At 37.8% G+C, this 18,561-nt stretch overlaps 1 protein-coding gene across 16 annotated transcripts in view; it reads right to left on the bottom strand.

The window, feature by feature from the left end:
* Positions 1-17,648, bottom strand: part of SUPT20H (SPT20 homolog, SAGA complex component) — a 36,532-nt gene extending 18,884 nt beyond the window's left edge. For 9 of the 16 annotated variants that reach the window (XM_075490623.1, XM_075490632.1, XM_075490651.1 and 6 more), the window contains exons 1-13: positions 17,514-17,648; positions 15,858-15,952; positions 14,584-14,619; positions 13,400-13,458; positions 13,249-13,315; positions 6,802-6,931; positions 6,033-6,136; positions 5,390-5,506; positions 4,667-4,720; positions 3,624-3,763; positions 2,181-2,337; positions 2,042-2,098; positions 913-984 (exon numbers count right to left, since the gene is read on the bottom strand). In XM_075490623.1, the coding sequence (XP_075346738.1) occupies positions 913-984; positions 2,042-2,098; positions 2,181-2,337; positions 3,624-3,763; positions 4,667-4,720; positions 5,390-5,506; positions 6,033-6,136; positions 6,802-6,931; positions 13,249-13,315; positions 13,400-13,458; positions 14,584-14,619; positions 15,858-15,860 (996 nt within the window). In that variant the 5' untranslated portion in view covers positions 15,861-15,952; positions 17,514-17,648. Of the gene's footprint in view, positions 1-912; positions 985-2,041; positions 2,099-2,180; positions 2,338-3,623; positions 3,764-4,666; positions 4,721-5,389; positions 5,507-6,032; positions 6,137-6,801; positions 6,932-13,248; positions 13,316-13,399; positions 13,459-14,583; positions 14,620-15,857; positions 15,962-17,513 lie in introns of all 16 variants that reach the window. The other 7 variants (XM_075490690.1, XM_075490709.1, XM_075490683.1 and 4 more) reach the window with 2 other exon arrangements.
* Between the last annotated feature and the right edge of the window lie 913 nt (positions 17,649-18,561).

The raw sequence follows: 18,561 nt of genomic DNA, 5'->3' as shown, positions 1-18,561 counted from the left end.
ATAACAGAAACAGCTAGTAAAATATGCTAGTTCTATAGAATACAGTAAGAAACACTCTATAAGAAGGAGTCCATTATCTAAAATGAAAGTGATTTGAGAAGTTATCTAAAGGCATGAGAGGAAAAAGAGTTTATCATCTCATAAAAATACAAAAAATATTGCAAATCCTAAATAGTCATGTTAGATATGGAAAGGCAGACTGGGTAAACATATAAAGTTTTACATAAATTATGACAATGCAAAAAAATGTTCCGAGTAAAACGTTGGAGATTAAGATTCAGTTCTACGGGAAAGTACTACTTTTTGCTAATATGAAGCTACAAAGACATCATGATAGATGCTGGTAATGAAGATTAATTCTTTGTAATTTCTGAGGCAAGATATTATGAATTGATTTATGGCTGATTATCTCAAATGACTACTTCTTATCAAATCACGTAATATGTGCCAAAAATCTTAAGGTTCAAGTTAAACATTACAGATAGAGCTTTTTGTAAGAGTTATTTAATATTAATCTCTTCCCACATTTAACATTTTGATTTTAACAGAAGCTCTTCTCCATCAATCTTTGAGTATCTGAGTGAAGAAAGCAATTTGTTGAGCAGAGTATTGTTCTCTGCAAGTTATTATGCTTCCTTTACTATACAGCAACAGCACATGTTACATGGGAGATTAAAGTTGCTTTTCCTTGTATTTCTGGAAAACCTGAGGAAATGACAAGACTGACCACATGCATGCTGCACTGTATGAAATTACGAGTATCTGTGGTAATCTTTCTGTGTCTATATAACACATGGAAGATTAATTAAATTGGGGGAGGGAAGACTATTCCCACATTACTTAGATTTTGTTGAAATAAGAGGCATTTTAACTAGAGACAGAGAAGTTTGGCCAAAGGTCTAAACTACTCACGTGGGCTGGCCAGACAGTTGGTTGTGAGTCATCAGGCTTGATAGACTTTTCCACTTTGGCATATTTTTCCACCTTAAAGAAAATGGAGATATCAGAAAAGAAAGAACAATAGTCATATTGGGCCAGAGTTAAAGTCAATCTAATACAGTTTCTTGTTTTTAACAGTGGCTAACACGATAGTCTTTAAAAGTGAGTGCAAGAAACAGACAAGGATAGCTTGATACTTTGTACAGCATCCCGCCTTTGTGTTATGCATTCAGAAAAAGTGAATTGGAGAACCTTCAGAACTTTACATTTATTCTGGTACACCATATTTGCTACGTTAAGCTTAAAAAAACTGTGAAACATGGCTTAAGACTACAGATTGAAATCACTGCCATTGCAGACAGTGAAATGCAGTGGAATGGTTAAGAAACTTCACAACACCAGTAACTCCTAAACACTCTGATTAGGTCAGGTACAACATTGTTGAAGTGCAAAGGGAGAGAAGGTTTGTACAAACTTACAGCATCATTTCGTGTGTAATGCATACTCTCGTGAGCCCTATTAAGTCCAAAGCTACAATCTTGTCTAGTCTACTGAGTCCCTTCTGTATGCTAGTACTATGTGTTTTGGCAGTGCCAGAAGCCAAGAATGTGAATGTCCCTGAGAGAAGAATGCAGAGAGTGATCAGAAGAATTCCTAACCAGAATTCTTGTATAAAAAATTAAACTATTGAAAATATTATGTGCCATAGTATCACAACATGTCAAAAGAGGAATTTCTACCAAGCTAAGAAGTGATTAATTTTTAAATAATTTCCTTACCTCATTTCTTTTTCTATTTTTTATATTATCAGACAACTTCAAATAGACACGTGCTCATTGAACCCAGAGATGAACAACACTAAAGGTCTGTTTGCACTGTTTACCTCATCCAAACTACCATGTTACAATTGCAATATATTCCAGTGTGGTTTAGCTTGTGTTTAGACCTTACAGTACAGAAAAATAATTTTAAATGTTAAAGTCACTCCCACTTTTTAAAGGTCATTCTTCGATACTGGATACTCTAAATTTAGTCACTTCTTAATACAATACAATGTTCAATACAATTGCTAATAATTGCTAATGATAACAACTGGACTTACATCCACTTCAGAAGGTGCAGTCAAGTAGCAAGGGTTCTGTTTCCACATATCTACGCACTGGAAGATGAAAAAGCAGTATTAATGTATTAAATGTTTTAAATAAATAGAAGTATACTCACCTATATCTCAGAACACTTACATTTCCAGCTTTAGAAATTTTGAGGTCATACTGCTGGGCTCCTTTCCTCTCCTTTCTTTTCTGTAAGTAGTCAAGTAGTCTAAGCTGAGGTGGCGTTGAATAGTGAGCTACTTCCTGCTGTCTGTTCAGAGACGACCTTGAGTACCTTTTGAAGCACCTATGGTAAAATGACAGATAAGCTTGTAAAACCATCAAAATGAAATGCCCCACCGCCAGTGTACAAACACAAAAATATGCAGGGAAATGCTACTTACATTGAGACCAAAAGATAGGTTTTGAAATGTTAATTTTAAATTGCTATTCTGGATTACACTGTACAACTCACTCTTGATTTCATTTTTTTTTTTAAATACTAGTATTCTGTTCATGTGTGTTTCAGCACTAAGAACAGGGTTATTTTTGAAATGCATAATTGAAGCACATTGTCAAAATGAGTAACTAACTGAAAAGTTGCCCAGCTTAAAATATTTGTATATTACCATAGATTTCAGTTCTGTCAAGAGTTCTGTGTACTGCTTGTGTAACTGTAAAGTTATAAACACAGTAACGACCCTCCATTCTTTGTCTCATGCCAAACCCATTGGTACATTAATGTTGTTCTGGACATTCATTTAACACCCTTGCCTCTTTTTCTAGTGGAAAGTTTGTTGACCACCAAGCTCTAATTTTAAGGACAGCTTGATCAATTTCACTGTTTATACTGTTTTCAGACATTACCACTGGTTGTATGTTAGCATAGTACTGCAATGGAAATCTAGTTTTAAATATTTCAGTAATTCTGACAGGCCATTAGTACATTTTCATTCTACAGAGTGAATGCAACTCTTTTAGTAGAACAAATGTGAACTATTTCAAGCTTTTGTGGAAAAGAGTGAACAGCCAGGGACAAAACTGAAACAACTTCAACGTTTTGTATGTAGTGGATTCCACATTACTTTTAAGTTTCCTAAGATTCTAATATGCCTACACTTCTGTTTAGCCTAAACACCAAGTATATAAATAACTCCCTTGATTTCCTCATTCAGGATTAAACTTGCACGTAGCTTTTAACAAATCAGACACCAATATGCAAGATACCCATTTATATATTTTACATTACTAAGCTGCCATCTGACTCAGCTTACATCTGAATTATGCAAAAAAAGGACAAAATCAAAACTGCAATAATGTATTATGTTAAGAAAATTATATACACATTCTTTTGATATACAAAAATAAGCATATTACAGTATCTACTACTAATTGAAATACAGTACAATATTGAGCACTTAAAAATAAGACATTTCTTGGATGTTCCTTATATTCCTAATATTTAAGTAGATCTTACTTTGAGCACTGCATATGAGAAGCAAAATTTTCACATAAAGCATTGCATATATTTTTCTTTGAAACACTTTATAAAATTTCAAAGAAAGTCTCAACATGCTCCACACTGAAAACTACCGTTTCATGGGGCGAGTATTCATCTTCTGCTTGTTGTACAGGAGTCTGTTTGTAGTACAGGTCACTGCTATTGAAGGATCAAGACACAAAGGCTCTGCTGTAGCCAAAATAAGTTGGCTCTCAAGTAGGAGTTTGTCCTCCTGTAATATACACAGCTATTAATAAATGTAAAAATATGAAGACTTTTACACTGATTAAGTTGATACATACCTATGCATATATGCACATTATCTTAAAGAAAACTGAAAAAATTGTGTGTGGATAGTCAACAAAAGAAAATATTCAACAGTTAAGTATCACTAACCATTTTTATGAGTTAGAGCTTTGGGTGGGGTTTCCAATAGGAAAAATAAATCCTTCTGAAAAGTAAAGGGTATGTTCTGTTTGTGTTTTCTTTGTTTGTTTTTAAACACAGTACTAGTGGCAATGAAATCCATTTTCTGTCAGTGATTTATATTGATGGACTGGCAACCAGTGCCATAAAGATGATCTACCTGTGACTTCAGATTACCATTTGAAATGGATTTGAGCATGACTGTGCCTCTGAAATACAAACGAGCACATTCAGTACACTATGCTATTCAGCATTTAACTAACTATAACTGTACAATGGTAGTTACTTAGGATTCTCTTTACTGTAACAGTATCAATAGCAAAATGATGCTAGAGGAGCAATTGTGTCATTAGACTCCAACTGCTGTTCTGGGAATGTATGTTGAAGATGAATGAAGTAAGGTAAACTAGTTAGAGTAACTCCAATACTGTCATTCTGCATTACCAAAAATTAAGGTTTGATTATACAAAACTTTTAGCAAATCCTATTGTTTTCTACGGCATCCTGTGGGAAGATGCTATTAAGTTAATTTGGCAGCTCTCTGGAACATATCCCATGCAGCACTATGCACATCACTGACAGTTTGAATTAATCAAAAACATAATCAGTTTTGTTTATCAGATTTTATTAAACAAATAATTTAAATAAATTTTATTTTATTGTGTATTTACCACATCACTGTAAAGTTTTAAAATAACTGCTAACCCACCTGTGTCCATTTGTGGTTGTCACTTGTTATAGAATGTACATCACAAATTAAGGTCTGAGGAAGAAGACATAATGGTAATTAGCTTTCAATTAAATAGTAAGGTTTCTTAACATACTGTCCTGGTTTCAGCTGGGATAAGTTAATTTTCTTCCTAGTAGCTGGTATAGTGCTGTGTTTTGGGTTTAGTGTGAGAATAATGTTGATAACACACTGATGTTTTAGTTGTTGCTAAGTAGTGCTTACACTAGTCAAGGACTTTTCAGCTTCTCATGTCCTGCCAGTGAGAAGCTGGGAGGGGGCACAGCCAGGACAGTTGACCCAAACTGGCCAAAGGGCTATTCCATACCATATGACGTCATGCTCAGTATATGAACTGGGGGGAGTTGGCCAGGGGGTGGACCGCTGCTCAGGAACTGGTTGGGCATCGGTCAGCAGGTGCTGAGCAATGCATTATGCATCACTTATTTTGTATATTCTTTTATCATTATTATTCTTTTGCCTTCCTTTTCTGTCCTATTAAACTGTCTTTATCTCAACCCACAAATTTTACTTTTTTTTTTCCGATTCTCTCCCCCGTCCCACTGTGGGGGCAGAGAGCAAGAGAACAGCTGTGTGGTGTTTAGTTGCCTGCCAGGTTAAACCACAACACATATGTTCAGTAATAGTTCATATCCAGTCTAGGAACTACCATAACAATGAGGAATGACTTAAAACACTTCTTACCTGCATTGTAGGACGCAAAAGAATGTGCTTGCTTTGGTACGTTGGAGATTTCATGTTACCAGACTGCCTATAGTCACGTATTTCTGCTATGACACATCCACAATGAAAAATATTAACCTAGTTGAAACAAAAAAAACAACTTGTAAATAAACAAATATTTATCAATCTGCCTCAGCCCCAGCCTCCAAAAAGAAGCTTTTTATATAGCATACAACATTCAGTGATACTATGAATAAAAATAATCACTATTTTTGTCAGACCAGTGGTCTTTACTACATACCTAGACGTACCTAAAATACAAGCTTCGAATGTAGTGTTTTCATATGCCAGCAATGTAGTTTTAAGAAATTCCCATGTCAAATATTTCATAATGACAAATAACAATGGATATTTTGCTTGAGCACAGAGTTGAAGTTATTTGGCAGCCTTAACCACAGCAATCATTCTTCTATCCCTTTCTCCCCAATATTTTTTCCCCCTATATATCAATAAAATACTTATTTGGGGCATTAAATATTACAGTTCCAAATGCACAAGTGTTTTACACCTTGTGGTTGGAATCATCTATGCGAAGCATTGAAAAAAAATCAAAGTCTATCTGGGTACAAAATGTAAGTTCTTTTTGAAAACGAGACTTTCAAACCTGAGATTTTTCTAAAAGATCAACCAAAATAGGTGGTAGCTCCTCTGCATCCAAATATTCAAGCAGTTCTCCTTCCTCATAAGGCAGCCGAATGGTCTCAGAATCTGAATTTAAACAAAACATATTGCTTTTCTTTTGCCTGTCAAGTTCAAACTTTAACAATGTGAAATCTAAAACAAGCTTGCTACAGGAAAAAGCAGGGCCAGTGGAAACCTATCCAAACAGGCAATTTTTTTGCACAATATTAATTTTTTACATCCATTTCTGTTCCCAGAGCTTGGTTTTGCTCCTATTGTGCCAAAAGGCAACGTGCTTTTATACCTCAATGGAACGAAATTTCTGCTCCCAGCTGATATACTGCATGCTCTTATTGCACGTCACAAAACCAGTGGCATGAAGATGCAACTAAACTGGAACACGGATACCTTTAGTCAGACCTAGATTTAGGAAGCAGTGAAAGAATTTGACAGAAGGAGCCTGAAGCAAGAGAAACTCAGTTAAGCAACTCAGTAAGCTAAGGGGAAATAAAAGAATGGAAGGCTATCAAAAAGACTCATATCTACTGATTTACGCTGCAGAGGAGCGTTAAGAGACTGTTTCTGAACACCTCACAGCTTTATGCAAATTTTTAGTTCAAGTACAGTAGGTTTTTTTTTTTCACCGCAAGGGATTATGTTAGAAGTGAAACAGTTAAATGTAAGCAACAACACATTCTAACTATTTATAGAGCATTCTGAGTATTTTTAAAAATAAATAGCAAAAATATTACCTGAACCATTTTTTCCCCTGAGCATAAGTGAATAACCCTCATTTCCTGGATAGAGGTTCACTACCAGACATGACAACGTCTCCTGCATAACCAGCTTCTCAAGTAAATTCACATTTCGCCTCAGCTTCTGCTTTAAAAGTAAACATTACTTATGAACATAATACTATCAAATAATTAGTAGCAATAAAAACAATTGCTAGAATATGAGTACTGTTTAGATTAATGTTGAAGTATATAGCTAGGCAAGCCCAGTTAAATTTAATTGGACTGTATTCAGCAGAGTATATTCATTATGTATTATCATACGTACTTACACACATTTTTTTAAAAAAATACCCATTTAAATTACCCCCCTCCCCCGAATTATAAGTCCACAGACAACATGATTAACAAGGATGACCCTACGCTACAATGTTGTAAATCTACAGTGCACTATTATTTGTATCATTTCTATAAGCATCATTTATACACTATACATTGTTTGATAAAAACAACAAAATATTTAGTACTTTCAAATATTCCTAACAGAAGCAGATATTTCTTTCCAGGATTAAAATATTGAATTACAGCATTTGGAAGCTTTCTTAATTGCATTGCCTTGTCTGTATTTGCTGAAATCTGATCCACCAGTTGCAGAGACTATTCCCTTTTTTAACTGTAAGAATGATCTTTTCCATGTATAACACTTCCTAAATAATTAGTATGTTTCAAAGATCCCATGTACATCCTGCAAATTTAAACACTTTAAAAGCTCCCTGAGAACTTAAAACAAGGAATTCTAAACCTCAGATAATTTTATACCTTCTGGTTGGAGGGTAGATTTCATAGCTGAATACCAGGTCTGGGTAGAGCCATTCAGTGGAAGTTAACCCTAGCACTCTGATTGCCCAACTACTCATTTCACATACACCCAACTAAGTGGTAGCGGGCTATCTCTTTTTGAACAAATTTATCTTTCCAGAGATATTGGGAAGATAGAAAGCAGAATCATTACTTGTAGGGGAACTGTTCCTAAGAGAAAAATACTGAAAAACCCCAAATCCCACAGCAATATAATCCAACAGATAATTTTAACAGGTATGCCAAGAAAAAGGAGGAAAATCTTTTTCATCTCCTGCTATGTAGTTTTGGAACCACTGCCCAAATTTAACTCTTCCCCATGCGTCATTGAATGATGGTGACTACATCCTACTGTCTTTTACAGCTTAGAAATTCTGGAAACTAACACAAAGAAAGGGACAAAGCAGTACAAATCCGGGAGAAGTAATGAGGAAAGAACTGGAGGAGCAGGGGAGAATGGGGGAAAACATGTCATGGCAACAGTAAAGGTAGAGACTACTCAGGAAAGACAATTCCTCATATAGGACTCTGGTGATACAGCTTGTTATGCAAAACCTTCTTCAGTTAAAAGTCCTATTAACCACCCCTCACATCAACCTCAGAACAAGAGACTGCACATGCACCGCTTCAGTTCTCAGACACATTGCTGAGTAAGGGATATAGCTATTGGGCTTTCACTTAGACACAGTATGAAGTAGCCTGGGGAACAGTAATTGCCATTTGAAAGCAAAGTCAACACTCAACTACTCTGACATTTTTTTTCTCTTAAGAATTGAGATATTGTCATCTTTTATGGAAAAGTTCTTTTTCAGTGTTGGATAGATTAATACTTTCATATTTAGTTATGAAATGGCATTAGGAGGACAGAAAGGAATATGAGAATTCTATAAGAGCTGATATAAAAAATGATCATCAGGTTATATAAGAGAGGTTAAGAAGAAATTATTATTTATGCTAAAGTTATACTTAAAAATAAAAAAGAAAGCAATCAAAAAAATAAAAACAATTCCATTCCTCTATCATTGGGACAGAATTAATGCTGCTTCTAGAAGTTGTTACTAATAATACTGTTACCGTTTCTAATTCAACTTTACTATTTTCATAAGCTGAAGAAAAAGGATCATTGAATTAAGGGCATTATTCCATTCAAAATACAGGCACCGAATAATTTATACTAACTAGTAACCACTCATAGAATTTCTAAATAAACAATTAATCTTTTTTCCCCAGAAATTTGTCTATACATGCAAGGAATAGCCACGAGATGTATTTTTATGGAAGGCCTCTGCTCCTTAAACAGCTCATAAGTAAAATATATAATGGTAATTCAATTGTAAATGTAATTAAATTGAATTAATCACATCATTCTCTAATTTAAATTTATTCCGTGAATGACATGGTAGTTTCATTTTTTAATTTTTAGGTTTTGTTCAGTAAGAGTTGGCCAGTTACAGGTTTTGTTCAATAATAGTTGGCCAGTTACAGTTTGCAGTTTTTTTGCTTGTTTCATTTTTTGGGGAGTTAAGATGTTGGAGGGGGAAGACAGGTTAAGGAAAGAGGAGAGGACAATAATACAGGCCTAAGAACATTTTTGACACTGCATTCATATGACCTGAACTACTTCAGATGTATTCTAAGCACATTTTAAAATATAAAGCCTCTCTAAGACATTGGAGTAAATAAGCATCTTAAGTACAAACATTTCAATAAGCAGGTACAGTTACGTTAAATTTTTTATGAGTACAAAAATCAGCTTTCTCCTTTGAGCTGGCTATTAGAGATACTAGCTCAGAGCTGATATTAAGCATTAGCTCAGGTCTTGCCTAGAAAGATTTTAAAGATCAAGGAGCGGCCTGAGGTATATTACATTTCTTTAGCAGTCATCGCAGTATATTGCAAGAGTTCAGATACCAAGCAACCAAGCCAGTTATACTGCTCTGTTTCATCAGCTAAAACTCCTAACCCTCTTTGACTTCATCCACAGAAAAGCGGCACTCCTCCCTCTTGAACATGCACCGCAGTGACTGCGTGATGGCTGAGAAGCAGCACAGAGAAGGCACAGGTGCTTCCTTTCACTCCCAGTGACTTCTGATGACTACCACTAAATAAAGAATACTGAGTACTCCTGCGTAACAAGACTGAAGTAGTGATTTTATGCTATGTTTTATTCTATGTTCTGTCCTTGGCTATAAGTGAAATGTTAATTTTAATACCTACTCCTCCAAGGGTGCACTAGTGTTACACAAAATTACGATTTTATCTTTATCATGACTGCTTTTCTTGTCCCTCACTGTAGCATCTTAAATCGATTTTCCCACTTACCTTTGACTGAAGAGTTGGTCAAAAACCATAAAATAAACAGATCACCTCCATAAAAAAAACCTCTTGTAGCTATTTACTATATCTCTGTGAAATGCAAATCTAAAACAGCCACCCCAGGTTTTTCCCTTGACTTTGGACACGCTTCATTAATCCCAGCACCACTTTATGAATGCATAGAAGATGCACCTTGGAAGGTATAATTTTGTCTCAACTTCAACAGAACTATTAACTATTTGAAAATTAACTTCATGAACAATGCTAAGCATTGTTCTTTCAGGAAGCAGAAAAAGCAAAGCGGAGTTTTGTATATATTGACTGAAAAATAAAACCCAACTTGATAAAACAAATTGAGGAAGCATCATTTTTTGGTTACAAAATACAAGGAATAAACTGAAGCCTAAAGATGTTTGTGACCTAGCTGAACCGAAATCAGATCCTGAGAGAAGACTGCAACTCATAACTAAGTATACTTCCACTAGGATGTAACCGGCTGCGTCAATCTTTAGGCTGCCATTCTAATAGAGACTAGTAATAATGCAGCTCAAAGACAAGGGCCATGCAGCCTCTGTAGTGGAGACAAGAAAACATGTTTAAGTAACACCTAAGGTAAGTTTTTGCAGATGAAACTTCAATAATACTGTAGTCTGAACAAAGTCTGCTTGTTTCACCCTAATGAGGTTAGCTTTACTTTAAAGTGCATTCTTACAGTCAAATGTTTCCTCACCTTACACATGCAAGTTAGTTATATTTTCTTCAAGAGCAGAAAGATGCATGAAAGATGTTTTATACAATTTCCCAAATACATCCAACCCTGCATATCATTCATCACAATCAGAGATTAATCAAGGACAAAAAATCCCACTAAAACAAAAAAACCCACCCCACTTATCTGCCACCATTTGGTTTACTGATGTATCGTACTTACTCATTCCCCACTGCTACCAGTGTACCTCTTAGAAGCACTTTTACAGCAAAGTAGCAGATACGTGCTTCACTATTTTTGCACTAGTCCAACATGGAACTCAAGTGACTTCCATTAACAGTGTTCTGAAACTTTCGTTACTCTGAGACATTTTCATGCTTGCACACTGATGCTACCATGTTGCAGCTGTCAGAAGGCATCAATTGAGAACAGGCGACTGATCAGTGATTTTTAAATTTTTTATTTGATTTTATTGTATTTTTTTAGTGGAGCACCTCAGATTTACCTGCCTAGAATAGATAGTTTCCAGCCCACAGACCAGGTCTGTTTCTACATTTGTGTTTAAGACTGCTTCCAAAATGATTGTTTTGATTTTTATTTCTTTCAACTTTTAGGTACAGGAATGCTGCACACTAGAGTCCAAATGAAACAAACTGCTCTAGATAACCACCTCAAGATAGTTAGTTCTCTCTAGTGTGCATGTGCATATGCACAAATAGAAGAGACGCTGAGAAGTAATGAAACTGGGCAGACTGGACTAATAAAGGATGAATCATTAATTAGTCCTTTGTGAATTGTTGTGGAAAATCTGGTCTTCCCTATGAACACCAAGAACAAGGATATGAACGACCAAGTAAACTGCAGGGTAAAAAACAGGAACATGGGAAAGATGCAGTACTACAAGAGCTAAGATAAAGGGAGAAAGTTAAGACTGAAAAATAATATTCAGTGTCAATTTAAAAATTGCTCCTGACTGGACAACATAATCACAACTTATACCAGCAAATGGTACAATAGTGGAATAGAAACTTTGACAGTTCTGTACACTAAAACCTTTAAGCTACGTTCATGTCATTGGCCAAACTCTAGTCAGAATAGTACTTCCTTCAGTTTTATTGTGCAAATAAAGGGACAAATAAGCAGTCCTATGCTCATGGATGAAGTTTCACAATAGCATTATCTTCTAACCTTTGCGCCTTGATCTTTGAGCTTCTCATTTTCAAAAACTACAATCCATAACATAAGACCAATATGTCTACTAACTATCCACATCTTAGTTCAGTGAATAAGGGCTCTAAATACAAATTTTTCTATCATAATAAGCTTCCAATTCTTCAATAAAGAAGAACTTAAATTTTTATTCAAATCTAGATCAGCAATAATCTACTGTGATGTTATAACTCTCTTCACTACTTTGATTTTGTTATAGTTGGGTAAGTTTGCTGAGCGCCTTCTAGTTTAGCAACAGCTATCACACAGAAATCCTGCTTTTGTTCCAGATTCTAGTCTAGCAAGCCCAATCTTCTCCCTGCTGCTCAAATATCTTGTTACTCATTCACTATTGATGTTTTAACCTTTTCAACTCTGTAATTTGCTTAACACCTTACTCACGTTTGTGATTCAAATCACTATCATACGCTAAATAAAACCAACTACATCAGAATCACCAAAAAGAATTACAGGTGCTCAGTAACTAATATCTCATTTCCATTTGTCTTCTCATAGGTTTTTACTTCCTTGGGAAGCAGCAATATAGCAGATCCCACGTTTGTTCTTCTCATTCCATTTGATGTTCACAGTTTAGAAAAGTAGCTTGTACCTTTTACACCTTAGATTTATTGTTGCTAAGCCTGTTTGAGCTTCTTTGTTAATGTTATGAAAAAATTTCACAAGATGCCTTAGCAGTTCATCAGTTATCCAAGAAATAAATGTGAATTTACAACAAAGCACAGACTCTAAAAAATTCTTCGCATTTTTTCCCATGGCAGTCAGGCTAAGCAATTGATTCTGAAACACGGATACTGACAACAACTCACGGGACATTGACACTAGCCCTGAACTTGACCACAACTGACTTCAGTAACACAGGATTAAGTCAGAATGAACAGGTCACTCAAGCCAGTCTAGGCCTTCCTACTCATGTTATAATCACTCAGTTATTTTAATAGTACTGTTATCTAATAAAATTGTTAGATACACCTCTGCATTCTAGATCATTCCTTTGAAATTCTCTTTCTTCATATACAGAAAAGTATCTCAAGAGCACAATCTTTACAATCCTCTACCAGCATTCCACCTTATTACCTTTAAAAACAGATTTAGGGTTACCAGGTAACTATTGGCCCTCCCATCACCTTGTTTTTATTTCAAACTGAACTACGATGATGCTATTAAATTACACAGTTAAGTCCACAAAAGTCATAACAGTCATTTCTCCTGTAGTGTTAGCCTTACGTAACTACTACAGTAACCAGAATTAATTCCTTTGTTAAAAAAAGAATAAAGTGAAATTAAAAAAAAGTATTTTCTCAACTTGCCTGTTCAGAACAGCAATGAAAAGCTTCTCAGCAATTTCCACTTACCTTTATCTCAGGCTCTTTTTCACATTCTTCTATATATAAATCATAGAGTTTTTGAAATACAGATTTTCTGAAATCAAAAAAAGCTTAAAATGTAACCAAAATTAAATCAAAGAAATGCTATTTAAAAGCTAAATACTGAAACTCTTACTACCTTCCACTGGATAAATATTTTCTTTTGGGAGGTCTCTGACGGGCACTTTCGATGATATACTAGAAAAGTAAACCAAAAGATAACATATATATTACAAAGAAATTTAATTCTAGCTACCATGCAACTTTAGATCATTACCAGACAGTGTTCTATGGATACAGAAAGTAATTAACTGTTATGGTACACAACTGTTTCAAAAGTGTACTAAACATGATCTTGTGTATGCTACAGTCATCAACAAGGACACGTTACAATTTAGCTGTGAAACACAGCATTTCATGGCTATGGGATGCAAAGTCTTGATTTTACATTCATGTTTTGTAACTGCAGTACTAAACACTACTGTGGTAGTTTACTGTACTTGGTTAACTACTGCAGTAAAAGCTACTGAAGTCAACATGCTAAGATACAATCAAATTCATGCATACTTGCTCAACAATATTTACAAATCAAGTACTCCTCAACATAACCAACTTCAGGAAGCTTAGTTTTCCCCTTGTTTCTTGCATTTACACTAGTTTTTCTCTATAGAGCTGTGTATTATAAATACAATTCATGTACATTAAATATTTGAATTAAAAAAAGAATAAAGATATCACCCAACATTAAAAGTAGCTTGTATTCTAACAAGGTTTTTCCAAATCTCTACTATTTGTCTGAAGTATTTTGATCAACAGCTTAGTTCAGAATTTCAGTGAAGAGAGGTTCTCCCACAGAAACATGTATTTCCCATAACAGGGTTCAAGGTAACCATTATATCAGATGTCAGCAAACGTGAAGGCACTTGTTTCTTTGTTCTAACTGGGCCACCCCTAAAAACACAAACAGGATTTTGCCATATCTTTCTGCCAGCTGTCTCTGGATCACCGCTGTACAGCTCTGCTTATTTCACAGCACACAGATTTGCTGGTTTAAAAGGGGAAAACTGAAGTCCTACATAGTCTATCATCATTGCACCTGATGACATTCTCAGTACGACAGGTAAGAGACAAATACACAACACAGCAATGTTAGTGAGAATTTTGCAAAACCAATATTAAATGTATGGGTGATTATTTATATACACATATATTTACATAATATGCTCCGCCACTGCTTTTCAGAAGAAATATAAAAATACAATAGTTATTTTTTAACTGAGACCAATATATTATGTGCAAACAAATAGCGTAGCTACTCCTTACCTCTGCACGATCCAATGCCAGTTCTAAAGCTTGTTGCTGCAAGAATTGCAAAGGTTTTTCTTTAGAAAGCACATTAACTGTTTAAACATCTTCATATATGAAGATCACTACTAAAACTCTATTACTACTGATATGAATTTATAGTTAGAAGATGAGCTCAAACAGTCTTTGGAACATACTAAACTTAACAGCTGAAACCTCATGTAACTGCATCAACAGTAATTAATCCCACTACCAAGTGTCTACACTTGCAAGGCTTTGAGTAAATTATGAAGTCTTAGAACAATGAAAGGCAATTAGAATTAAAAGTAAGAATAGAAATTACACCTAATAAAAGTAATAACAAATATTAACCAAAACAATTAGAGATGACAATTAGAAAATCTAGGCTACACTATTCAAAAAATAGAGAGAAGCGTTTTGGAGAATCTTCCACTCTTCGGTAAAGCTTAGAAACACTTGTAATAGATACTCCTTCCCATATATATATATATTTGTGTTGTTTCCTCAGTTTAACCCAGCCCTATCAGCTGTTCATGAAAGCAAATACCTTTACTCGAACCTCAAGGAACAGAAGGCCTATGAGCCACATCCAATACATGGCAGTACTAGTTATTTCATACATCAGAATAGAATTCAGGGGAGAAAAGCATACTACAGTAACAACAAAAAGAAATATACAGCAAAAATACTCAGGCTTTTTACCATTCACCTACAGTGTCTCTAACACAAAATTACTTACCTGTTCTTGGGAAAAAAAAAAAAAAAAAAAAGCACTTGACATGCTATTACTCATTAGAACCTGCCACTGCAGAATGTTAAAGTTTTAAAGTGTTTAGGTGTTTATATTAAAGTCACTCATGCTTTCTGTATAGGTCTACTGGATAATTGCATGATTTCAGACATTCAATTCACTGACTGCTTGACAACAGGTAAAAATCCATGGCAATATTGTCACCTGTGAATAGAAGAATACTATGTGGAGGCAGGATTTATACTTCCTACTCAACTGTCTAACACCAGCTATGACTGAAAACACACCACCAATTTTATATGATAATTCCTATGATGCACTGGACAGTGACTATGTGTTTAGAAGTATTTACCAGCTATGAAGGAAGACATCCCTGAAAAAAGAAGTATCAGAACTCAGAAGTAACAAGCAAAATAATTTAAGAAAATGAGAAACATTAATGACATTCTCCTCATCAGCCAGACAGCTAGCAGACTAGAGTGAAAAGATCTGAAAATATATTACCTGAATCATAACTTACCATTGTAGTTGAAGCCAGGTGACCAAATGGCAAAAGGAGTTAAGAAGTTTGGTGCAGTAGGCAAAGAATCATATTTTATGGTCACACTTGGGGTACTGAAAAAATTCAAGGAGAAAAAATATCATTAAGAAACTAAATAAGCATTTTATTTAAATACAACATGTTCAGTGGTTAATTGTACTTAAATTTCATTTGCATAGTATCCTTTCCTCCAAAAGTACAAACAAAAAAGTTCCATTCAGTGTAAGTACAGAGGTTCCTATTCTAATAACTACTACTACTTTGCACAATCATTTTACATTAGTTGTATTAAATAGTAAAGTAACAATAAGCATATAATTGAAATTATATAGCCAAGTACTCTTCTCTATTGCAGCAGTCTACCTAGACACCCCAAACATCATATCCACAGAAGCCTAGAATATTTAATGACAAGCAGCCAGAACACTTTGTATACCCTATCAGGTTTTTTGGTTTGCTTTTATGAAGGTATTATTCCATAGACAACAATTCCACTAGCAGTGCCTTCTAGCACTATTTTCAGATGTTAGTTTAATACTGACTCATAGTAGGCTGTCAATTACGAAGTGAGTAAAATTTGCACAGCACCAGCAGGTTCCTTAGATGTCCTTACCCCCAGATACTATGTCCCTATGCCATTTCATTTTTAAATTCAGCTAGACAGTTGTATGAAAAAAAAAAAACCAACCTAGCTCAAAACTCCCAATCTTTAAATCCCATCCTTAGTATCATTCGCAATGAGGAGATGTGAAAATTCAAGTCAATTTTGCTTTCACATTTGAACACTACAGTGCCTCATTATACGTGAACCGTTCACTTAAGAAATTCCACCACACATAACTTCAATTCGTGGAAATATTTCTGTTGCAGCTACATTCCACATCAGCCATGGCTTTGGCAAACACCTTCCTACATCTCAGATGACACATACCTGCTACTTCACACCTCCCTAAACCTTACTCAGCTGTTTCTGCATGGAACCAATTTCACTAGAAAAAAACCCACAGACAATGACTCAGAGCTCCCCGCAAGGCTGAAACCTGCTGGCTTCTGGCAGATGGTGAGGTGGTAGGCAAAAAGAAGCCTGCACAGGATGGCCCTGGGGGTGTCCATCCGTGCCATCCAGGGGGCATCCAGCCTCTCCACCCCCGCCCCGGCTCACGCCGAAGCCAGGTCCTAGAAGAGGGAGACCGACAGAGCACCCAGCCCGACTGCGAGCGAGGCGCAGGTGCAAGCCCCGCGAGGGACGGGGAGCCCGATCCGCCCAGGCCCTGCTGTAACCGCCCCGCCGAGCACCACCAGGCGGGCAGCCGAGCCAACCGCACCTCCGCGCCCGCCGGGGCTGCTGCCGTCGCCACGGACACGGGCCTACCTGCGAGGGCGGAGAGCGACCGAACGGAGCCACCGACCGCAGCAGCCAGCCGGAAAGGGCCGGGCCTGGCCAAGCCGCAAGGCCGCGCTGCGGCCGGGCCGAAGGGCGCAGGCCAGGCCCCAAGCTCCCGCGGCCCACCCGGCCCGGCCCAGCCCAGCCCGGCCCGGCCCAGCCCGCCAGAGGCGCAGGGGGCCACTGCCACCCGACCGCCCGCCCCCTCCGCGGCGCGGGCAGGGGAGACCCATGACACCGAGCGCCGTTACCTGCCGGCCTCCCGCGGGGCCCTGGCCCCCGCACAGCGGCCCCCGCCGCCCGCTCATCCGCCCCCGCCTCAGCCCACCGCGGCGCCCCCGGCCGCTTCCGCCCCGCCGCTTCCGAGTCGCTCCCGGAAGGGGCGGGGGCAGTCGCCATGGCGACGAGGTGGGTTAGGTTGAGGGCGGGAAGCGCCTCACGGCATCTCCATAGAGACAGGAGGGCGGGCTCCTAAGCCCCGCCCCCTCGCAGGCGGCCCGCGGGCCCCGCTCGCGCCCGGAGTAGCCGTTGGGCGCTGAGGGGCGGGGAGGGGCCGATGAGGCTGGGGGGACCCGCCTAATGGATGAGGGGAGCGCTGTGGATGTTGTCTATCTAGACTTCGGTAAAGCCTTTGACACCATTTCCCCCAGCATTCTCCTGGAGAAACTAGCTGCCTATGGCTTGGACGGGTGTACTCTTCGCTGGGTAAAGAACTGGCTGGATGGCCGGGCCCAAAGAGTGGTGGTGAATGGAGCTTACTCCAGTTGGCGGCCGGTCACAAGTGCTGTTCCCCAGGGCTCTGTGTTGGGGCCAGTTCTGTTTAATATCTTTATCAATGATCTGGACGAAGGGATCGAGTGCACCCTCAGTAAGTTTGCAGATGACACCAAGTTGTGTGGGAGTGTTGATCTGCTGGAGGCTAGGAAGGCTCTACAGAGGGACCTGGACAGGCTGGATCGATGGGCTGGGGTCAATTGTATGAGGTTCAACAAGGCTAAGTGCCACATCCTGCACTTGGGTCACAATAACACCATGCAACGCTACAGGCTTGGGGAAGAGTGGCTGGAAAGCTGCCAGGCAGAAAATACCTGGGTGTGTTGGTTGACAGCTGGCTGAATATGAGCCAGCAGTGTGCCCAGGTGGCCAAGAAAGCCAATGGCATCCTGGCTTCTATCAGAAATAGTGTGGCCAGCAGGACTAGGGAAGTGATCGTGCCCCTGTACTTGGCACTGGTGAGGCTGCACCTTGAATCCTGTGTTCAGTTTTGGGCCCCCCACTACAAGAGAGACATTGAGGTGC

Source organism: Mycteria americana, chromosome 1, assembly GCF_035582795.1.
Source record: "Mycteria americana isolate JAX WOST 10 ecotype Jacksonville Zoo and Gardens chromosome 1, USCA_MyAme_1.0, whole genome shotgun sequence".
NCBI lineage: Eukaryota > Metazoa > Chordata > Aves > Ciconiiformes > Ciconiidae > Mycteria > Mycteria americana.
The sequence above is the reverse complement of the archived record's forward strand: the minus strand, read 5'-3'. Positions and strand labels throughout refer to the sequence as shown.